This window comes from Xenopus tropicalis, chromosome 8, assembly GCF_000004195.4.
Source record: "Xenopus tropicalis strain Nigerian chromosome 8, UCB_Xtro_10.0, whole genome shotgun sequence".
NCBI classification, from domain to species: Eukaryota; Metazoa; Chordata; class Amphibia; order Anura; family Pipidae; genus Xenopus; species Xenopus tropicalis.
The window spans coordinates 36,680,450-36,700,876 of NC_030684.2; the positions used below are offsets into that span (position 1 = coordinate 36,680,450).

Consider the following 20,427-nt stretch of genomic DNA (forward strand, 5'->3'; position numbering starts at 1 on the left):
CAGAAGCTGCTATCAGTATTAAGGGGCAGCTGTTCAAAAATGTTAATATTCGGTGCTCATGCATCTCTCTTTATGTATTTATATCTGTTAGGCACTTCCTCACTAAATATTTCTCCCTGCTGTCTAACTCGCTGGCTGACAAGTTCATACCTCACTGAAAAACAATTTCACACTGCAAAGGGCTGCAAATGACCTCAGCGGGTTACCCCCCCCCCCCCCCTCGCTGGGGCTCCAGCTTAATATAAACTGCCCAGTAGATGGGACCCAGCTGCGCACAGACTGCAGATTCTCACAACTCAAAGGTACAGTCATTGTGAAGAAAACTAATCTTAATGTAATAGGGTTACTTGGTTCCTGGAGTAAGTAAAAGCAACTAACTCAAGCTGGTATTTTTCAGCAGGGATTGTGATAAAGTTATTTTATAGATGCCTATAATAATGTGATAGTAGGAGCAGTGCTGTATTTGCTGTGTATGCTATGGATTTATAAATGAAAACACCTAGCCCTTGGGGCTTTTAGCTGTAACTAAATTGCAGTTAAACTTTTTAGCTAGGTGTTTCATTGATTCCAGTCAAACATTGTATTTTAATATGATTTATTTTTGTGGTTAGTGGTGTATTATGCTGTATACTATGATACCCTCTGCTGTTTTAAAAAGATTTTTAGATGAGATTTTTGAATTAATGTTATATGATATATAATACTGTTTATAGATATAATATGTATAACCATGAACTGTCCAAAAATGTTTTATTGGGATTTCCACAGTGAAGATATTCAATAACAGTATTTAGGGGTTATGTAATAAAAGTCACTAAGATTGCCCAGGAGCAGTAACTGATAGCAACCAATAAGCAGGTAGAATTTACTGGTCACCTGTTTAAAAGGAAACATCTTATTGGCTGCTATGGGTTACTGCTCAGGGGCAAACTTAGTGCCTTTTATTACATTTAGGGGTTTGTCTGAATGACTTTAGATGAGGATGAAAGCACTGTTAATACATATACTATACATGTCCTATATGACCAAAAATGATGGGATTTACATTGTGAATATAGTCAGTAGCAGTATATATATAAATATGGTAAAGATATTCAGTAACAATATTGTTTGAATATCTGAATATCTTTGGATAAATACAATAAGACTTTATTATGAACAGAAGTAGACCTTGGGCCTTGTTCACAATTCCTTATGCAGTATGCAAAGTGCAAAACAAAGCCTTTTTTTTTTTCACTTTGTCCCTTGCATGGAGCATTACACAAATAGCCACAGGTCTATGAAGTCCATACTGGAGCACAGAGACTTAAGGACTGCACTTTGAATGCAACTCTGCCTCCATTAGGCAGTGCTCCATTCAAGTAGGGTGGGTAGAGGAGGTGCACATAGGCTTCCTCCCCTCCCACCCACTCGCCTTTACCTTCCACACCATCCTGAGGCGCAATGTAGAAGCGGCATGATGCGTATCCGGCATCAGGGCTGAGCTGTTTGTCCTAAAGCTACTGTCTTTACTAGATTTTTTATCCAGCACCCAGGGTTGTGCAAGTGCTTTGGGAATGAGCACTAAGGGGTGCGTTCTTGAACTTGCATACACAGTACTTCATGCAAAGACATTAAACTATTGTATATTATTAGTTTAAATATCATGGGCTCAGATTGGACTACAGGTATGTGATCCCTTATCTAGAAACCCTTTATCTAGAATTACGACCTTCGAATTACAGGAAGGTCATCTGCCATAAAGTCCATTTTAAATAAATATTTCTCATTTTTAAAAATGATTTCCTTTTTTTCTCCAGTAATAAAACTAATTCTTGATGGTAACTAAGCAGCATGAATTGATATTGGTGTTAAACCTATTTGGTTTATTTCATGTTTAAAAGATTTTTAGCAGACTGAGGAAAAGTTCCTTTATTCAGAAAAAACCCAGGTCACTTGGATTCCGGATAAAAGATCTTATACCTGTATTTATCAATTTTTGGAGCCACAACATTGGCTTTCACAATAATTTCCCTGGAGTGCTTATTTTCTTAGCACCGTTGCAGGTGAATAGACTCTGCCTGTTTGTAAACAGAATCGAGCAAGAGGGTGCAATACTAACACAAGCACAAGAGTCATAAATGTGCTCTACATTCCCTCCTCTGAAGTGGCCAAGTTTACTTAGAGCTCACAGATGTTTTCCTGTATATTTATTACATGCTATTGACTTAGAAGCGGCATACATCTGGCAAACAAAAACATCAGTCCCTTGATCGTCAGAGGTAGGATTAAAATCTTTTGGATAAGTTGATCAGTAGTGTAACTAGTATGTGCCCAATGCTCAGAGATCCCTACCAGGTCCCCAACTGCCCACTTCCCGCCCCCTGCCGCCATCTTCCGACTGCGTCTTCCCTCCCCACTCATAATTAGGAGAATGGGTGGGGAAGAGGGAGTTTTTAATGCAATAGAGGAAGCAGTACCCACGGCTCGGGCCCCCCTGTTCCCCGGCCCTGCTTTCTCTATACTTACGGCACTGAAGTTGATCATCTCATTTAGATGGTAACTGGAGGTGATCAACATCCACAATCTACCAAGACAAAAGGGTTTTTTTATAAAAGCAAAAATGATGACTTTTCATTCAACAGTTCAACACTGTCCACTGGTGCAAACAAATTTGCAATCTTTCTTCCACTGGCGGATGTGGTAACTAAACAGAATTGCAAAACCTGTATTAATTTGTTTGCGCATTATTACATTGTTTATGTAAAAGAGTAAAGTTTTTATTTCCTTTCATTATGATATATATGAATAAATGGTAAGGAATTAAGAACCAAGTGGTACCTTAAGTTCTGGGTGTATGGAGGCAATAAAGTGGAGGGCTAAAGAAATTGCACTGGGCTAATGATACTTTAGTTACACTACAGCTGTAATGTTATCAGAAAAATATAATACAGTATATAATTATTAAATAAGCTGATTTTAAAATAATAAAATAATCACAGTGCTGAGTATTTCTCTATAAAATGCAGCATTGTCATTGGTCAGTTGGGTAGGCAGGCAGGTACCCAGCATTGCTCAGGAAACCAACAAGGTTTGCAGGCAACTGGGCGACATGACCTTAAAATCCCTAGATATATGGTTTCTCCATAGAAGAAATGAACTCTAGGTACCTTTTGTTTTTGCATTAACTTATCCCAGTTAAAAGGACAGTCCCTGAAAATTTTTGTTGGACCCATTTCTAAATGAATAATGTGTTGTAACATGAAATAACCCTGTATGTGGCACTGATGGGGCACTATATTTTTCTGAGCTATTGTTACTTGAGAGTATGGTCTCTGAGATGTTTTGTTGCATTCAAGCAATTTGGTGTCTGGACTGAAACAATGTGTAAATAATCAGAACACAATATAATATGCATTTTATAAAATATTCTGATTGAAAGGCATGGACTTGTCACATTGTATATTAATAGAATAAAGGGTCATGATATAAAGAAGGTCGGGGCTGGTTGCTTAGTGTTTCTATGGGCTAAATTTTTGGTGGTGTCATAATATTTACATTTTATTCCCTCAGTATTATTCATGGCTTCCCGGTGTTTTGCCCCTGTTGGGCCAGCAAGCTTCAAAACCTTATCTGTCGGTTCTCAAAATGGGGCCCCCTACAGTATGTCAGAGATTGCTACTTCTCCAGTACTTCCCAGTGGAGAGGAGAAAGAGGTTATGCAGAATCTGAATAGTAGACTGGCCACATACTTGGAGAATGTTGGTGCACTGGAAAAATCCAACAAGCAACTGGAGTCCCAAATACAGCAGAAACTATTAGACCAAAAGCCACTGCAGAAAAATTACAGTGCACAGCTCGGCCTTATCAAGGATCTTCAAAATCAGGTGGGGTCAGATGTGGGATTAGACGCAACAGTACATTGTATTTTACTTTGATTTAATATTGTCACACTGCCACCTCTCTCTCTGTACCAGACAGAATATATGTCTATGCCTACAACCTGTCTCTACTTCTCTGTGTCCTGTTCCACGTGTACATCCCACTGTTGCCACCATTTTTCCTATATCTGCTTGCCTCCACTCCTACTTCAGAATCTTTCTGCCTTCATGTAGATACCCCAGTCTAAAACAGCATGCTCTCTCCACTCCTAGTGCCTTACAATATATTACCATTCTGTGTATTTAAATAAATACACATAACAGAATCAGCCATTTGGCTTCCATTTGCTGACCTGGCACAATGCTAGCACAGTGATTTGTGTGCCATTAGCCTCAACATCAATAACACTGTAGTTTTAGTTGCATGAATCTAATTAATGGTATATTGTATAGCTCTATGCATTTTCATATCCAGCAGTTAAATTAGAAGTATAAAATTCCTTTTAATACAGGTCACACCCACAAATCTTTTATATAGTATGATCTATTTCCAAGTGAAATGTATGACGACTCCAAAAAGTAATCAACGGGCTCCTTGCACTCACATTGGCATTAATATAAATTTGCTTTCCTCTCCGATTTTAAATAATAATGTTTCTGCCTCCAGAGATGTGACTGCTACCGTCTCTACCCTCTCACTTTATATTTTAGATTGCAAATTCTGCCTCACAAAATACCAAGCTTCTGCTGGAAATTGATAACAACAAACTGGCTGCAGAAGACCTCCGAGTGAAGTGAGTATTCTCTGGGAAAATAGGTCTGAACCATTCTAACACATTATTCACATCCCAAACAAATATAAATGTATTCTTCTGCATTAGTACAAGTATAATGGCTATGAGAAAGGGCTGGTAATGAATGCAGTGCAGCATATCAGTCATATCAAGGCAATAAAAATGGTGGTTCCTATTCAATGTGTTTCTACAAAGGAGAACCATCACAAGTAGGCAAACTAAGACCTCGGAAGTTATAATCACTGGCAAGTCCTACGTGATAAAAGGCACAAGGTGCCAAACATGTTGTGTACATTCCAATAAACTAACACTCCCCCTATGCTATATTTGTTTATTTGCTGTCTATTTAGGGAACAATAAATGAAACACTAATTTGTTTATATTTCCCCTGCTGAACAACTTTAAAGAGAAACTAAGCCTCATTTTATATGGAGGTGCCCACCAAATGTATGCAAACCAAATACAAGACATCTGAACTTATAATCACTTAGTCACACTTAATAAAGGGGCATGAAATATGTGTACATTCCAATAAACTAACACTAGTTTGCCACTTGCCCTTTGTGCTCACCCCAGTCTATATTCGTGCATATTACAAATTCATATTTCTACTACATGATTCCACCTTTTAAGATAAGAAATAAAAAATAAACCCACAGTTTATTCAATTTTAAAGCAATTAGACTTTTCTTAATTGGAACAGTGATGGCTTAAAATGTTTTTATTGTTTAAATTGTTTTATTCAAAAAACATGATGGCTTCTGTCTGCTCCATTCATTGAATTGTTCTGCATGAAGTGTAAAAAGTGAACCAACAATGTACAAACTTCTGCCTTTGTCTGAAACAGATGGAGCACAGAATCAGCTGTTTGCCTATCCGTAGAAAAGGACATTCATGCACTAAGAAAAGTAAAGGGAGATCACAACACAGTAAACATTAGCATTAAAGCTGAGTTAGAAGGTTTGGAGGACGAGCGACAATCCCTTCAAAATAACTACATGAAGGTACTATATTTCAATTCTTCTCCATTCCATTGGCTTTCTGTGTGCGTCGCACTGGAAGTGGCATGGGCAAAAATGGCCAATAGTGGGCGATACAGTTGGGAATGAGGCATAAAGCACTGTGTAGGGGGCCTAAATAAAAATGAAGAAGGGGGATAGTTCTGTTTTAAATCTTATGGACTACAAACTTGTTCATCTTATTAAAATTACATTTCTATTGCTGAACTATGCTCCATTACTCGTTATAGAAACACTTTTTCATTTATGTCTCATTTTTGTTAATTTACTTCTTTTTTTCCATTCAATTTTCATTATTATTTTCAAAAATATATATTTAAAAGGAACAGAAATTAGGGAAGGGGAGGGGGTAACAGAAGCTAAATAATGAGTAATTTGCTGCTAATGAGAAGATTTTACTAAACAACAGCAGGGGTAACTTCATTTCTGCCTGTCTCCCCCATTGTTGCAGGACCTTGAAGCAGCCAGAGAGTCAGTGGCCAAAGGAAAGGTGGAGGTTGAAGTGGATGCTGTGAAAGGCCCGGATCTTAACCTTATCTTGTCTGAAATCCGTTTGCAATATGAAGATATTATGAAGAAGAATAAAGAGGAAGCGGATGCTTTGTTCCAGTCTCAGGTAAAAGAATGGTGGTTTTAATGACGAGGTGCTGGAGCTGGAGAGGAAATAAGAACCACCCTATGTGGTTTGAATCAGAAGTAAAGTAAGTCATTTAAGATTAGGGTAAAGTTAAAAAAGGGATCCCGATTGTCACATTTTATTGTTTGAGTGCTAATCGTTATCCAGTCTATTCAACAGGGCATGGTAATTTCTAGATAAAATATATGCCCACCCTGTCCTGACTTGCCTCATAGTGCGACGATGTTAATCTGAAGCTGGAAAAGGAGAGCCAAGAGGCCCAGAGTGCACACAATGAACTGAGAGAGCACAAGAACCATCTACAGAGCCTACAACTGGAGTTGGATGCTCTGTACAACCAGGTAACAAAATAAATCTTAACATACAGTATTTCATATTATTCAAATATAGAATTCTATGCATCAAGTTCTAACTCTACAGATGTAGATGTATTTAGGTGTAAAACACTTATGTGCCCTGTAAATGTAGGCCCAATATTACAGTACCTATGTAAGAATCTTAAAAAACACTGAAGTTTTGCCCCATTATGATTAAGTTGATACAAACAGAATAAGATCAGTGTTTTATCATCTATTGGACCATTTGTCTATAGAGTTTTCTAAAGGATACATTTAAAACAGTTTTTAAGGTCCCCCTACACGAGCCGATTCTAGCTGCCGATATCGGTCCCTTAGACCAATTCGGCAGCTAATCGGCCCGTGTATGGGCACTACCGACGGGACTGGCCAACCGATATCTGGCCTGAAATCGTCCAGATCTCGGACAGGTTTAAAAATCTAGTCGGATTGGGGACCGCATCGGCTCTTTGATGCGGTCCCCAGACCGACTCTGCCTATGCCCGTCATTATAATTCGATATAATATTATATAATACGATCGAATTAGCCTGGATTCTCCCGATATCGCCCACCCGTAGGCGGGGGATATTGGGAGAAGATCTGCTCGCTTGGCGACATCACTAAGCGAGCGGATCTTAAGGTGTATGGGCACCTTTACTATGCCTAGCACATCAGTTTCTGTTTATGTTGAGATCACAACACAGTTTAATGGATCTGGTGTTGGATATTTGTCACATAAAAGGAAATTTTATTTACTAAAACACTTCAAGGAGTCCCCATAATGCATTTTCTTATGTCTGCTTGCTTAGCTATGTGATATTTCGTTTTGGTGCCATTTTGGAGGGTTGGATTATTTACCCTGTGTACACCATGCCTGCTGTAACCATGACAAATGTTACAGGGGGCTGAAATGTTGGTTAAATAATAAAAACAATTTAGGGCTCATTTACATCTGCAGACTAAGTAGGCAAAGTGCATTTGGCTTAGCTGTAATTCAGACACTGATGCACTGAATATATTGATCAGCTCTGGTGCTCACTTCAGTTTCATAGACAGCACTGATGTCTGTGCCCCAATTCCAGGCCTGGATTTGTGGTGAGGCCACGAAGGCCCTAGCCTAGGGCAGCACAAATTTAGGGGCTTCATGCCGGCTAAGCCGCACTGAAAAGTTGCTCACATATGGAGAAATGGGGACTGGACATGCAGAAAACCTCAGCAGCAGTGCTCAATCTGGAACTGAAGGCAGAAAGGAGTGATCACTGCTAAGCACAGCTATAGGGAAGTGTGCAGAGGGCATTTGGAAGAACTTTTAATGAAAGTGGTTTTCGACCCAATTCGTCCCAATCAGGGAAAGATTACAGGTCACACACTGTACTGTTGTTGCACTTAACTGTATATATATACATATTCACATATTTATACACACACATATATATATATACACAGTATTACTCATGTCTGACTCGGCAGGTCAAAGCTCTAAAACAGGATCTTGATGAGACAGAGCTGCGATACCAGAATGAACAGAACAGACTGCAAAGCCATGTATCCTCTGTGGAACTGGATCTGTCAGACGTTGTCCAGACAGTTCAGAACAACAAGCTTGAATATGAAGCACTGTTACGAATGAAAGAAACCCTGGAAGCTGAAATCGCGGAGTACAGACGACTCCTAGAAGGTGACTATGAGTAAGTATTACTTTATCTCTGTCTAAGCACCAGTTCTAGATATTTCACATCAGTATGAAGAGAATCATAATATATAAAACACATTTTACACTGAGAATGTTGCAGCTTTGTGTAATTTATAACTCTCGCTTTATACAAACAAGCTTCACATTCCTCTTTGGTTTGTGGTGAGCCGGAGTCTCACAGAACGATATAGATGGGAGTAAGATCCTCACCAGAAGAAATTTACTATCTTTTTACAATGTAAAACCAATTTTTTAGTACAAAAGCTACTGGAGCAGCTTAATTAACAATGGAGGTAGAGAAAGTCTTTCATGTTCGTTTAATTAAATCATGCAATGTAATTAGTTCATTTTTGAAAAATGGAATAGAGAACTATTACATTTCCTGTTTCACTTTTCATTCATATCAAGGCAAGAATTATTGGGTGATAACTATTAGCTCATAGTAACTTACAGCCACCAAGTAGAAATATGAGACATTTTCATCATCACGAAAAGTAGCAGTAATCACTGCAGAAAGACGAAGATGTTCAGTTGCATCGGCCATAGAGAGGGGTGAGGAAGGTGAGAGGGGTGAGGAAGGGCCATTTGACCTCTGTGAATGTCCCTAATGCAGAGGTCCCTAACGTTTTTACCTGTGAGCCACATTTAAATGTAAAAAGACTTGGGGAGCAACACAAGCATGAAAAAGACTATTTGGAAGCCTCTATGTGGACTGGCAGCATACAGAAAATTCTGTTTGTCAGTACATCTGGTTTTTATGCCTCCAAACAAGAAACTCAAAAATAAGGACCTGTTTTGAGGCCACTGGGAAAACCATTCAAAGGGTGAGCAACATACTGGTTGTAGATCACTGCCCTAATATTTGCTTTTAAAACAATTGTAAACAAAACTGTAAATCATTGTGGGGCTCCTAGCAAAACTGCAGAGCAAATTGTGCAATAAACAATTAACCACCTGAAATATTTTACATTGTGTGGATCTGTATATCATGTGATTCTTTTGTTTGTATTTTTGTTTGTTTTAGCTAACATTATACTTTTTTTGTTTATTTGTATAGGGAGAAAGTGTTTACACCTGAACCAAAAAGTAAGCAAAATCTGTATTTACTTATATATTTATAAAATTATCACACCAGATAATGTACTTTTCCACTCATTTTCTCTTCTTACTACTGTAAGTTTGGTAAAAGATTAAAAATAATCTCAGAATTATGGTTAAAGACACTAGTGATAGAAGTTTTTATCTTTTATGAAATATATAGTAATGTTCTTATGTTGATCAGGCTAGTCTTAAATAGGTTAAATATTCAGTCATTATGTGTTCTGGGGCATAAATACTTTAGCAGTAATAACCCCAAAGCCTGAAAAGTATTATGTGCAATTACTCCAATCTACCTGCTTTCCATAAATGCCCTTCAAAGTGCAGATTGTACTATGACTACAGTGTGCACATATGGGAATGCTGGATTCCTTAAGTTGTTGAGTGGCCCAAATAGGTTTGTCCATTTAGCAGTCGACATATGTCAATTCTATGGCTCACTGCCCTGTTTCCTGCATCCTATTTGGAAATGCCTACCTCCTACAAATGAAGTGGTTTGGAAGATGTTATATAGCCAAAGATAATGGCTATACCATTGCTGTACTACCAAGACTTAGCAAATTAAAGGGGATTCCAAAGGGCATCCCTTGGGATCAGGAGAAAGAATGTGCCTTTTTAAGCTTTTTAAAGTAAGACCTTTGAGGTTGCAGAATTCTGTTGCTCAAGTTGTTGCACTGGCAGGTACGGAAGAAAGAATCAAGAAAGTATTTGATGCCTTTTTAGCAAGTAAGAAAATATAAGGTTACAGATATTACCGCATAGCACAAACTAATCCAGGACTGGTCCAACTGCTCTTTGAAGTCCGAAAATGGGAGACAGATTCACTTGCATGAACTTGTATTTAGGTGGGGTTTCCTTGGGAAGGTTTTAGCATGATTGAGGTGTCTTTTTTCAACCTCAGCTTCAGATTGCTGTAGCTTTTCAGTAATCTTTACCATTTTCCTTTCTCAGAGGAACCTGAAATCAAGACGAAAAAGATAATAAAAATTGTCACCCAGACCCTGGTGGATGGAAAGCTTGTGAATGAGTCAAGTGAAGTGGAAGAGTATGATAATGCTGAGAAGAACTAATTCAGCAAATGGGAGCAATCGTGTTTCCAACTAAACAATGCCAATGACCTACCTGCAGTTACTTACCTAATGTGCCTAATGACCTTTATATTATGAAACATATCATAACTATGATATTAGAGAAATACGAATTGTGAGTTAAAACATAATCGATACATTATAAATAAAATAAATACCAAGAAAAACAGTGGGTGTATAGATTGCATCTCATAATGAAGTCTATCACTGCTCCGTACTGTCAAGTCTCTAGTGGCCTGTGATTGGCACCAGAGGGGGGCCAAGTTGGTCTGGGCGCCCTAGGTGACCCGGCCAGCCACCTCGCAATCCCCTGTTACAGTTTAAGAACAGGGTGTTCTTCTTACTTGAGGAGCAGCAGTCTGGGGGAACAGGTAAACCACTACAATTACTGGGGGTGCCCAACACCTTTCCTTCTCCTTTAACTTCTAGGATCTGGCAGCATTATGTGTATAACGGTCCTGATAGGCTTTAGTCTGAAAATAAACAAAGCTGATATTGCAAAACCCTTCTACAGAATTGGGTAAGGGGGTGGGGAACTGTCCCCTGTGTGCTAAACAAATACAATTTTCAGACTTAACCAAATAGGACTCATTTATCAGTATCCATAGAGAAGCCACAGGCAGAATGAGGCATCATTTTCCATCTGAAAAAACTGCATAGTAAAATATGTGCAATATAATAATGACCAAATAGAAAAAAAGCAATGGCACTCAAAAGCTACAAACGGGACTAGCCCTTTAGATACTTTATTACGGAAGTGCAACGTTTCGGGGCAAAGCAACCCCTTTGTCAAGCATTGTGGTCGCTTTGCCCCGAAACGTTGCACTTCCGTAATAAAGTATCTAAAGGGCTAGTCCCGTTTGTAGCTCTTGAGTGCCATTGCTTTTTTTCTATTTGGACTCTTTGGGAGGGTGCCGATCCCCCCGCAGTGAGCACCGAGCGCAAATTTTTGAGGAGAGTTAAGGGTGTGCGTATAAGGTCTTTGTTTCGTTTACAATATAATAATGACACCACTCCTATTTTTGTCCAAACGCAACTAGGTTATATGGCAGCTAATGCATTTTAATCATTAGAAATGCAATCAAGTTTGAATAATTTGTGGACTATATCAGTGCTGTCCAACTTCTGTGGTATCAAGGACTGGAATTATTCTAGCCTACATGGTGGAGGGCCGATAATGAAAGCCATGGAAAAAGTTCATGTCATAACAAGACATACCCTTAGGGCAGGCAAAATATGGCACACAGAGGCAGGGTAGGGCAGGCAGAGTATGGCACACACAGGCAGGGTAGGGCAGGCAGAGTATGGCACACACAGGCAGGGTAGGGCAGGCAGAGTATGGCACACACAGGCAGCATAGGGCAGGCAGAGTATTGCACACACAGGCAGCATAGGGCAAGCAGAGTATGGCACACACAGGCAGCATAGGCCAGGCAGAGTATGGCACACACAGGCAGGTCAAAACTGGCTTCCCTTATCGGCCCTCAGTACCATAGAAGTTGAACAGCATTGATAAACGGGCTTCCAAACCCAAACATCAATGTACATAAATAAAGAATCTATCAACATACAAACTATCCAAACAACAAGCTGAAGATATAAATTATCTTGCTAAACTACACCCATCTTGGCATTCAGGTTGGACCACCTTTACTGTCAACCCAAGAAAATCTAGTTAATCAGATTAATGATGATTGTTGATAAACAGGCCTGTCCTGTACTCTGAGATATGGTCAACTTGGTTACACTACTCGATTGTATTACAGGTATGGGATCCCTTATCCAAATTACGTTAAGGCCATCTCCCACAGACTCCAATATAAGCAAATAATTCTAATTTTTAAAAATGATTTCCTTTTTCTCTGTAATAATAAAAAAAACAGTACCTTGTACTTGATCCCAACTAAATATACATATATAATTAATCCCTATTGGAGACAAAAAAACCCATTGGGTTTATTCAATATTTAAATGATTTTTAGCAGACTTAAGTTATGGAGATCCAAATTACAGAAAGATCCCTTATCCGGAAAACCCCAGGTCCCGAACATTCTGGATAATAGGTCCCATACCTGTACTACTACTAGTTATAACTATCTTGCACAAAACACCAAAACAAATGTAAGTTACAAAAAAAACCAAGGTTATATATGATATTACATTACATTACATTAACATTTATTTATAAAGCGCCAACATATTCTGCAGCACTGTACAATAAGTGGGTTACATACATTGGACATACAGAGTAACATATAAAGCAACCAATAACCGATACAAGAGGTGAAGAGGGCCCTGCCCAAAAGAGCTTACAATCTATATATCCTTAGCTCATAACAAAGTTACAAATACATAGATACACTCATAAAACAGTCACCATGTTCTAATTCCTGGGCAAGACTCAGGGCAGCACAGAAGTACTCCCTGTAAATCTCACCCCAAATGGCTCTCAGTTTGGTTATCATAGCTCATAACCAGGTAGCAGAAATGTAGAAACATGTGTGTACCAGACACCATACTTTTTCAGGAGTAACCGGACCAATAAGCAATGACCCAAAATCACAATTTCTAGCTCACAGCAGCTGGGTGGCAAACTACCCTTCCATGTATGGCAATTGTGGTGATCCTGCCTGTGCAATCATGGGTCAGGCAATTACCAATTAAAAATGAGAGGCAGAAATTGAGCAGGCCATATAATACACTGTGTATCGTGACCCTAGCTCGCTTCATGTTACCAGGGGCAGCAAAAACCCTCTCCTGGTAACTTTAATAGCTGAATTTCTGATTTTAAACCGGAAATTTGGCTCTTCTAGTGCTGGAAGCGCAATTGCACTAGCAATGCACCCCTCCCTCTGGCGCGGGAGTACAAGGGTGGGGTGTCATCTTGAAAGCTGCCTCAGGCGGCATTAAGGCTAGAAATGCCCCTGCCCTGGCTTATTGTAAGCTCTTTCTTGTAGATTGTAAGCTCTTTTGGGCAGGGCCCTCTTCACCTCTTGTATCGGTTACTGATTGCTTTATATGTTACTCTGTATGTTCAATGTATGTAACCCACTTATTGTACAGCGCTGTGGAATATGTTGGCGCTTTATAAATAAATGTTAATGTAATGTAATGTAATAATATGGGTACAGAACATGTTGGAGCTTATAAACACAACATAAAGCTACATTTCACATAGCTTGTCTTCCCGCTTTTACATTTTGTACGTTTTTTTGTGCTCCCACCGTTATACAACACATAATACATTTTCCCAGATTTCACACCATTTATTTCCAGTCCCCTAGAAAATGTCAAATGGGGGCTGTATTGTACATGTGAATAATAACAGGGTGAGAGGTATATAGGAAAATCCACCATGCTAAAGCTCCAGAGGTTCCTAGGTAAGCAAATAAGGGCTCATCCTTAATCCCACAGTAGAGCATTGAGAAGGCAAGCTCAGAAATATTCCATTTATTCAGAACACAGCCATGCCTTGGGTTTGGCTCCCTGTATTTACATTAGCAACGCTGGTTACATTCTCACTGACTGTCCTGTCATTTCACAGCCATAAATATATCATGCACGTTTTATTGCTATACCGACAATCACTGATTGGTCACCTCTCCGACCCAATCCCCCCACCCCAGGAGCCCTCACTGGGCTGAGTTATCACCCCTTGCCCGGAACCTAAATGCCGGCAGCTTCCCTTCAGCTGTCGCAGGAACCGGAAATAGGGCCAGGAGAGAAAGGGAACGCTTTGCTACATCGCATCTATATTGTCGGGGTCCGTACTGCCGAAAGACATCTTGAAATGGAATTTATTGAAAAAAATATGTATTGGGGGTTTCTAGACCTTTTCATATCCGTGATCTTGGAGGAATTCTATCATTGATGGTACGTGCTACTAATGCTTTGCCGATCCTATATCTCTAGCAGCTTTCACTGCTCAGTGGTTATTCATTGTTAGTATTTATTCTTTAACAAGGGTGATTTTCTTATGTACCTCTCTGTATTGACCGCTTCATGCGTTACAAAACGTGATTTGATATCTTGTATTATATGTAATATGTGCCTGCCATAGGCTTTCTCAGGTCAGACTCTATATGGCTGCTTTTCATTTAGAATTAAAGGGCAAGTTTCACTGTAGAATAAACTGTGCCCTTATGGTTTGCTTACACCTATAGTAAAGATTCAAATAATCCATTTATGTATATAAACTATATTTACCTTCTGAACCAGTCGCTTGTTACAGGAAAGGGATTCATTATACCTCAGAGAAATATATTTATGGTTACCAGTGTCCTTTGTGATCTCTATTAAATACATGATTTGCTTTCCAGGTGCTGGGTGTATGAAGCAAACTGCAAATGTGATTTATAGTCTTGTATATTAGTTGGAAAGATGGGAGAGAGGGCCGGAATGCTGCATTTCAGATTGGACAACCATGGCGACTCGATGCTGGACCGGATGAACTCCCTGCGCCAGCAAAACAAATTTTGCGATGTTACGGTGCATATTGATGATACGGAGGTGCCAGGGCACAGGGTGGTGTTTGCCGCCGGCTCGCCATATCTGAGGGACCAGTTTTTACTGAGCGATTCAGGTGAGGTGCATATTTCCATCCTACAAAACTCACAGGCTGGCAAACAGCTTCTCCTCTCCTGTTACACTGGAGTCCTAGAGTTTCCTGAGATGGAACTTGTCAATTACCTGACGGCCGCCAGCTTTCTGCAAATGAGTCATGTGGTGGAGAGATGTACAGAAGCCTTGTGGAAGTTCATCAAACCCAGCCAGGAGAGGAAAGATGACGGTCAGGAAACCAGTGTAGATAAACATGTAATAGAGCAAGAAGAAGAAGAAGAAGAAGAAATTGAGGATACCCTACAGCCAGAATCTCCAGTGGCTACACATTCAGAAGACAGCCTGGATAATGACGACATTCAGATTGTTAAGATTGAGTCCATTGGAGAAGTGACCAGTGACAAAACGAAAGTGTGTCAAAGCCAGTATATTTCTTCCGAACAGACTGCTCTCCATTCTCTTGAGCCACAACACTCACTGATCAACTCCACTGTAGAAAACAGAACTGGAGACGCTGATAACCCTCTGCACAGCTACACTATGTCCGATAATAGCAGCGACAACATGGGGCCACCAGCTAAAGAACTATTTGGTCCTGGAAACAGGATAGTAGACAAGACATTACAGTGGCATCACCAGTGTCCCAAGTGCACAAGGGTCTTCCGGCACTTAGAGAACTATGCCAACCATTTAAAAATGCACAAGTTATTTATGTGTCTCCTATGTGGAAAAACTTTTACACAGAAGGGTAACCTGCACAGGCATATGCGTGTGCATGCAGGCATCAAACCCTTCCAGTGTAAAATATGTGGTAAAACATTTTCTCAGAAATGCTCCCTGCAGGACCACCTCAACTTGCACAGCGGAGACAAGCCTCACAAATGTAACTACTGTGACATGGTCTTTGCACACAAGCCCGTGCTAAGAAAACACCTGAAACAGTTGCACGGTAAAAACAGTTTTGACAATGCCCATGAAAGGAACACGCAGGACATTGGTCTGGACTATGATGCTTTTTCAAACACCCATGACAGCAGTGACATTATAAGTCAGAGTATTCACAAATAAATAGGGGCAGTGTATGAAAAACAGTGTTTTAATGTTAAACTTGAAAATATGTTTAGAAACAATGGTAAGTGTGATAAAACGATGCCAAACAAAATATATAGCATTCCTACATAGAGGTATTGTGCATATCATAAAAGGAGGGGCTCATTTATTATGCATAGGTGCAATAAGGGATTCAAACTTGCATATATTTGCTTCTCTGTCAGAGCATGCAGTGCAGTTGTCCTGGTTGTCCTGGGGAAAAATGGATTAAACAACTTCCTTAAATAGGACTTGGGTACAGGGCTTCCACTCCATGTTGCACCTATAGGCAGATGCAATTCTGCATGACTCACCCCCAAATGGCAGGCACAACTTGAGCCCAAAAGCGCACCATTCACTAGCTGGCACTGTCTGAAAGGGAGGGGTATCTCCTCTTGTCTTTTACCTTGTTACTAAAATGTGGGCAAATTGGGTTACTGTATTGGAACAGAAGTAACCAAGGAACCTGCCAGTGTGATTTTTGCAAATGTGCAGATTTCTTTCCACCAACTTTATATTTTCTAAAAGAACCCATTTCTCCTTACTTGAGGCATTACCCACCTACCTCCCACACAAACATGTTCATCCACTACTGTGATTCGCTCCTCCAAAACTACTTCTGAAGTCATTTTCTACTTACATTTTCTTCTAAATATGCACATCTGTGTATCAGTGGCCACACGCAAGCCATTTCATGCCAATTATTTTAACTTACTGTAAATCTGGCCTTGGTGCAACCGCCACTGAGAACCAGCGACTCACTACCTCACAGAACAGTCGTCTGTTTTATATTGCCTATGGGGAGAAAGGCAGATTTATTTTTATATGTAATCCTGGGCTCAAAAAGTGACCAGATTAGTGAAGTGATTAGCTGTAATAAGAACATCTCCTGCAGTGCTCATATGGATTGACTTTTTTTTACTTTTTTAGTTAGTCTAAAAAACACAATTTTATGCATATTTTTAAATGTATATAGCAAGTTATTTTATATCCTGTCAGTAATTCTATGTTTTTTTTTTAAGGCTAGTGGCACACAAGGCAGATTCTCAGCATATGGATAAACACAGTATAAATTAACACACAAGTATAAATTAACACACAAGTATAAATTAACATGTTACATTTTTTTTCTGAATTCAGTAGTATTTATACTTTTTTTTGGGGGGGGGGGGGGCACAAGAGACATAACTGTTCATTTAGTTTGCTTTTGATCCTGAGCACACAGGTCAGATTTGAAAGCAAACCATTAATTCCCATATGCGCCCCCCTCCCTTAAGTCACTGATTGGTTACTGACTTTCACTAGGTTAGAAAGCTGAAAGCAGGAAGTTAACTTCTGGCTATTATGTTAGACATCCGCTCACTCCAGCCTTTATAGGTTACATTTTTGGCTAACTGACTATATTGAAAACTTTGTTATTTTGCACAGTCTATCTATTTAAGTAGTTATATTTTTATACTGAACTATTCCTTTAAAAGATGCACTAGCAACTATCAGTTGGTAGTGCTAACAACATTGGCATGACTAAACCGATACAGGTTGGGTGGATATTTTGAAAATCTTTTGCACCCATGCCTTTTAGGGCTAAATGTGTACATTGTGTTCTAATAAAAAGCATGGATGTCGCACAGCATCAAACACAGCCAGTTCCATGGTGAAATGGGAATGATGTCTCTGCATGACTTGTGCTAAGCCGCCATACTTGTCCCAGCCTCCCAATACATACAGAGCCTTATGTTCCTGCTTAGGTTGCTGGTTTTATTGCCGACACTGCTGATGATCCTTGTTTTTTGAGGCTCCATAAACATTCTGTTTCTCACTAGGTAGGAAATTTGACACCTAATAATGACAGTCTCTTCAAAATACTACTTCCAGGTCATCCTGTGTGCCCAGATCCTTTGTAGGGGAGGCCCATCTATCGCCAATCTGATTTTAGTGGTTTTAGTGTCTGGTCAATTATATAAATATTTGAATATAAAAAGCACAAACTAATAAAAATGAGAAACAAAATGAAAAGAACATGAAAATCTCGTAAGAATTTTCATGCGCTTGGAAATTTTAAAAAAACGCAAATTAAATAAAGATTGCTACAATTTGTCTAGAGCAACTCCAATTGGTTCTACATGACCCTGACAGCTGTTAGGTGGCGTATTTTTACATTAGCATTTTTCGTGGGTTTGGCGCATAATAAGTGGCAAAAAATGTACACGAAAAAATTGTGTGCAAGAAAAATACAAATCGTGGGGAAAAAAAATACGAACATTGTAAATGGGTCTCTTAATACAATTAATTTAACTAACTTAATTAGTGTCATTAATACAAATCAACAGCTTCAGCCTAAATTCACCCCCATTATATTCTTAATTGGACTGTCTGTAACTTACCTTTGATGTCTGTGTGTCTGTCCCCTTATCACTTCCAGGCTTTGCATATCTGTTTGTAGGCTGCATATTATTGGCATTGTTGCTTTCTGTACAAGATGTGTGTTTTGACTCTACAGATAAACTGAAATTGTAACCCCAAAGGGATCTCCTTAAGGAATTTGCACATAAATATATTTTGTTATAATTTATTTAGTATTCCAAATAATTAAAATGACATTGTAATACACCACATATATGCAGTTATAGGCTCTATTATCCAGAATGCTTGGGACCTAGGGTTTTCTGGATAAGGAGTCTTTCTGTTATTTGGAGCTTCTTACCTTAATGCTACTAAAAAAAATTTAAATATTCATTAAACCCAAAAGGATTTTTTTTACCACCAATTTGGATTCCTGCAGCTTAGTTACCATCAAGTACAAGACAATGTTTTATTACAGGTATAGGATCCGTTATCCAGAAATCCATTATCCAGAAAGCTCTGAATTACAGAAAGCCTGTCTCTCATTGACATTTTAATCAAATAATTCAAATTTCCTTTATCTCTGTAATAATAAAACAGTACCTTGTAATTGATCCCAACTAAGATATGGTTAATCTTTATTGGAGGCAAAACAATCCTATTGGGTTTAATTAATGTTGTATAGATTTTTTTAGTAGACTTGAGGTATGGAGAGCCAAATTAAAAAAAAAAGACCCCTTATTCGGAAAACCCTTGGTCCTGAGCATTCTGGATAATGGGTCCTGTACCTGTACTACAGAGAAAAAAAGAATAATTTTGAAACCTAGAAATTATTTGCTTAAAGTGGAGACTAAGGCAGGTTGACATCCTGGAGCTTTCTGGATAACAGATTTTTTTTTCCAAAATTTGTCACGTTAACTGCAGGTCAGAGGGGGTTTAAAATAATATGGGTTAAAAAACATGTTTTACACACATTAATAAATAAAATTAATCTTCCAAACAAGTTTGTGCATCTATGGATACATTAAGGCTGCACTAAACATATCTTTTCTCCAAAGTCACATTTGATCTTTTGGCCTGAATCCGAAAGCTACTGGGTCAGTCCCTTCTGGCTCAGTTATCTGCTTATAGGCCGTGTAGGGGACCTGTCTGACTGACTTTTAGCAGGTAATTGGATAAATATAATTTGGGCAGGATTGAAAATCCCATCGGACGAAAGCCTTGGGGACTCCATTATAAGAAAATAATTCTAATTTTTAAAAATGATTTCCTGTTTCTCAGTAATAATAAAACAGTACCTTGTACTTGATCCCAACTAAGATATAATCCTAAAAAAAAAATCCTATTGGGTTTAAATGATTTTTTAGAAGACCTAAGGTATGGAGATCCAAATTACAGAAAGATCCCTTATCAAGAAAGCCCTGGGTCCCGAGCATTCTGGATAACAGGTCCCATACAATCTTTGGGCCCTATGTGTATTGATGGGTGGTGGCTATGGTGGTTTTTCCACAAGCTCAACAATGCATCTTAGGGCAACCAAATTTTTGCTGCTCCTGGTGCCATAGCCAGGCCAGCCTGTGCTGCTTTTCTAGATTATAGGAAAGGGGTCACACTGTTTAGCATTCAGATGATCTGTTTTTGTGGTTCTTTAAAAAAACAACTTATGCTTTTTGCTGTGGTTTCCAATGATTGCGGTCACCTAATGCCCTCCTTTGTCAACCAACAGATACATAATTATGGTGTGTATATATGATGTCTGATTGTTACCAGTGCATTCGTAGCAGTTCTGTAACTCTCCGGCTGTTCTAGACTTCAGCTCTAAACTGGGCAGGGATGGTAAAAACAACAGGCATGTTACAGGTTTTCCATTACTTGTGTATACGTGTATCAGTGTAACATTGGCTTGTGT

At 39.1% G+C, this 20,427-nt stretch overlaps 2 protein-coding genes across 2 annotated transcripts; both read left to right on the top strand.

The window, feature by feature from the left end:
• The first annotated feature begins 227 nt into the window (after window positions 1-227).
• krt18.2 (keratin 18, gene 2) lies at window positions 228-10,706 on the top strand. Its single transcript, XM_002941601.2, has 9 exons — window positions 228-302; window positions 3,553-3,866; window positions 4,572-4,654; window positions 5,502-5,658; window positions 6,125-6,289; window positions 6,526-6,651; window positions 8,118-8,335; window positions 9,398-9,426; window positions 10,390-10,706. Exons 2-9 carry the CDS (start codon window positions 3,561-3,563, stop codon window positions 10,506-10,508), a joined length of 1,203 nt encoding a protein of 400 aa, XP_002941647.1. The 5' UTR covers window positions 228-302; window positions 3,553-3,560; the 3' UTR covers window positions 10,509-10,706.
• Window positions 10,707-14,306: 3,600 nt separating this feature from the next.
• Window positions 14,307-16,175, top strand: zbtb26 (zinc finger and BTB domain containing 26). The gene is given in 2 exon segments (NM_001016018.2): window positions 14,307-14,399; window positions 14,846-16,175. A coding segment is annotated over 1 exon segment (1,248 nt). The 5' UTR covers window positions 14,307-14,399; window positions 14,846-14,906; the 3' UTR covers window positions 16,155-16,175.
• The last annotated feature ends 4,252 nt before the right edge of the window (window positions 16,176-20,427 follow it).

Coding starts and splice junctions, on each gene's coding strand:
- krt18.2 (XM_002941601.2), top strand. CDS start 3,561: ATGGCTTCCCGGTGTTTTGCCCCTGTTGGGCCAGCAAGCTTCAAAACC. Junction 5,659..6,124: donor TTCAAAATAACTACATGAAG/GTACTATATTTC, acceptor CCATTGTTGCAG/GACCTTGAAGCAGCCAGAGA. Junction 6,652..8,117: donor TGGATGCTCTGTACAACCAG/GTAACAAAATAA, acceptor CTGACTCGGCAG/GTCAAAGCTCTAAAACAGGA.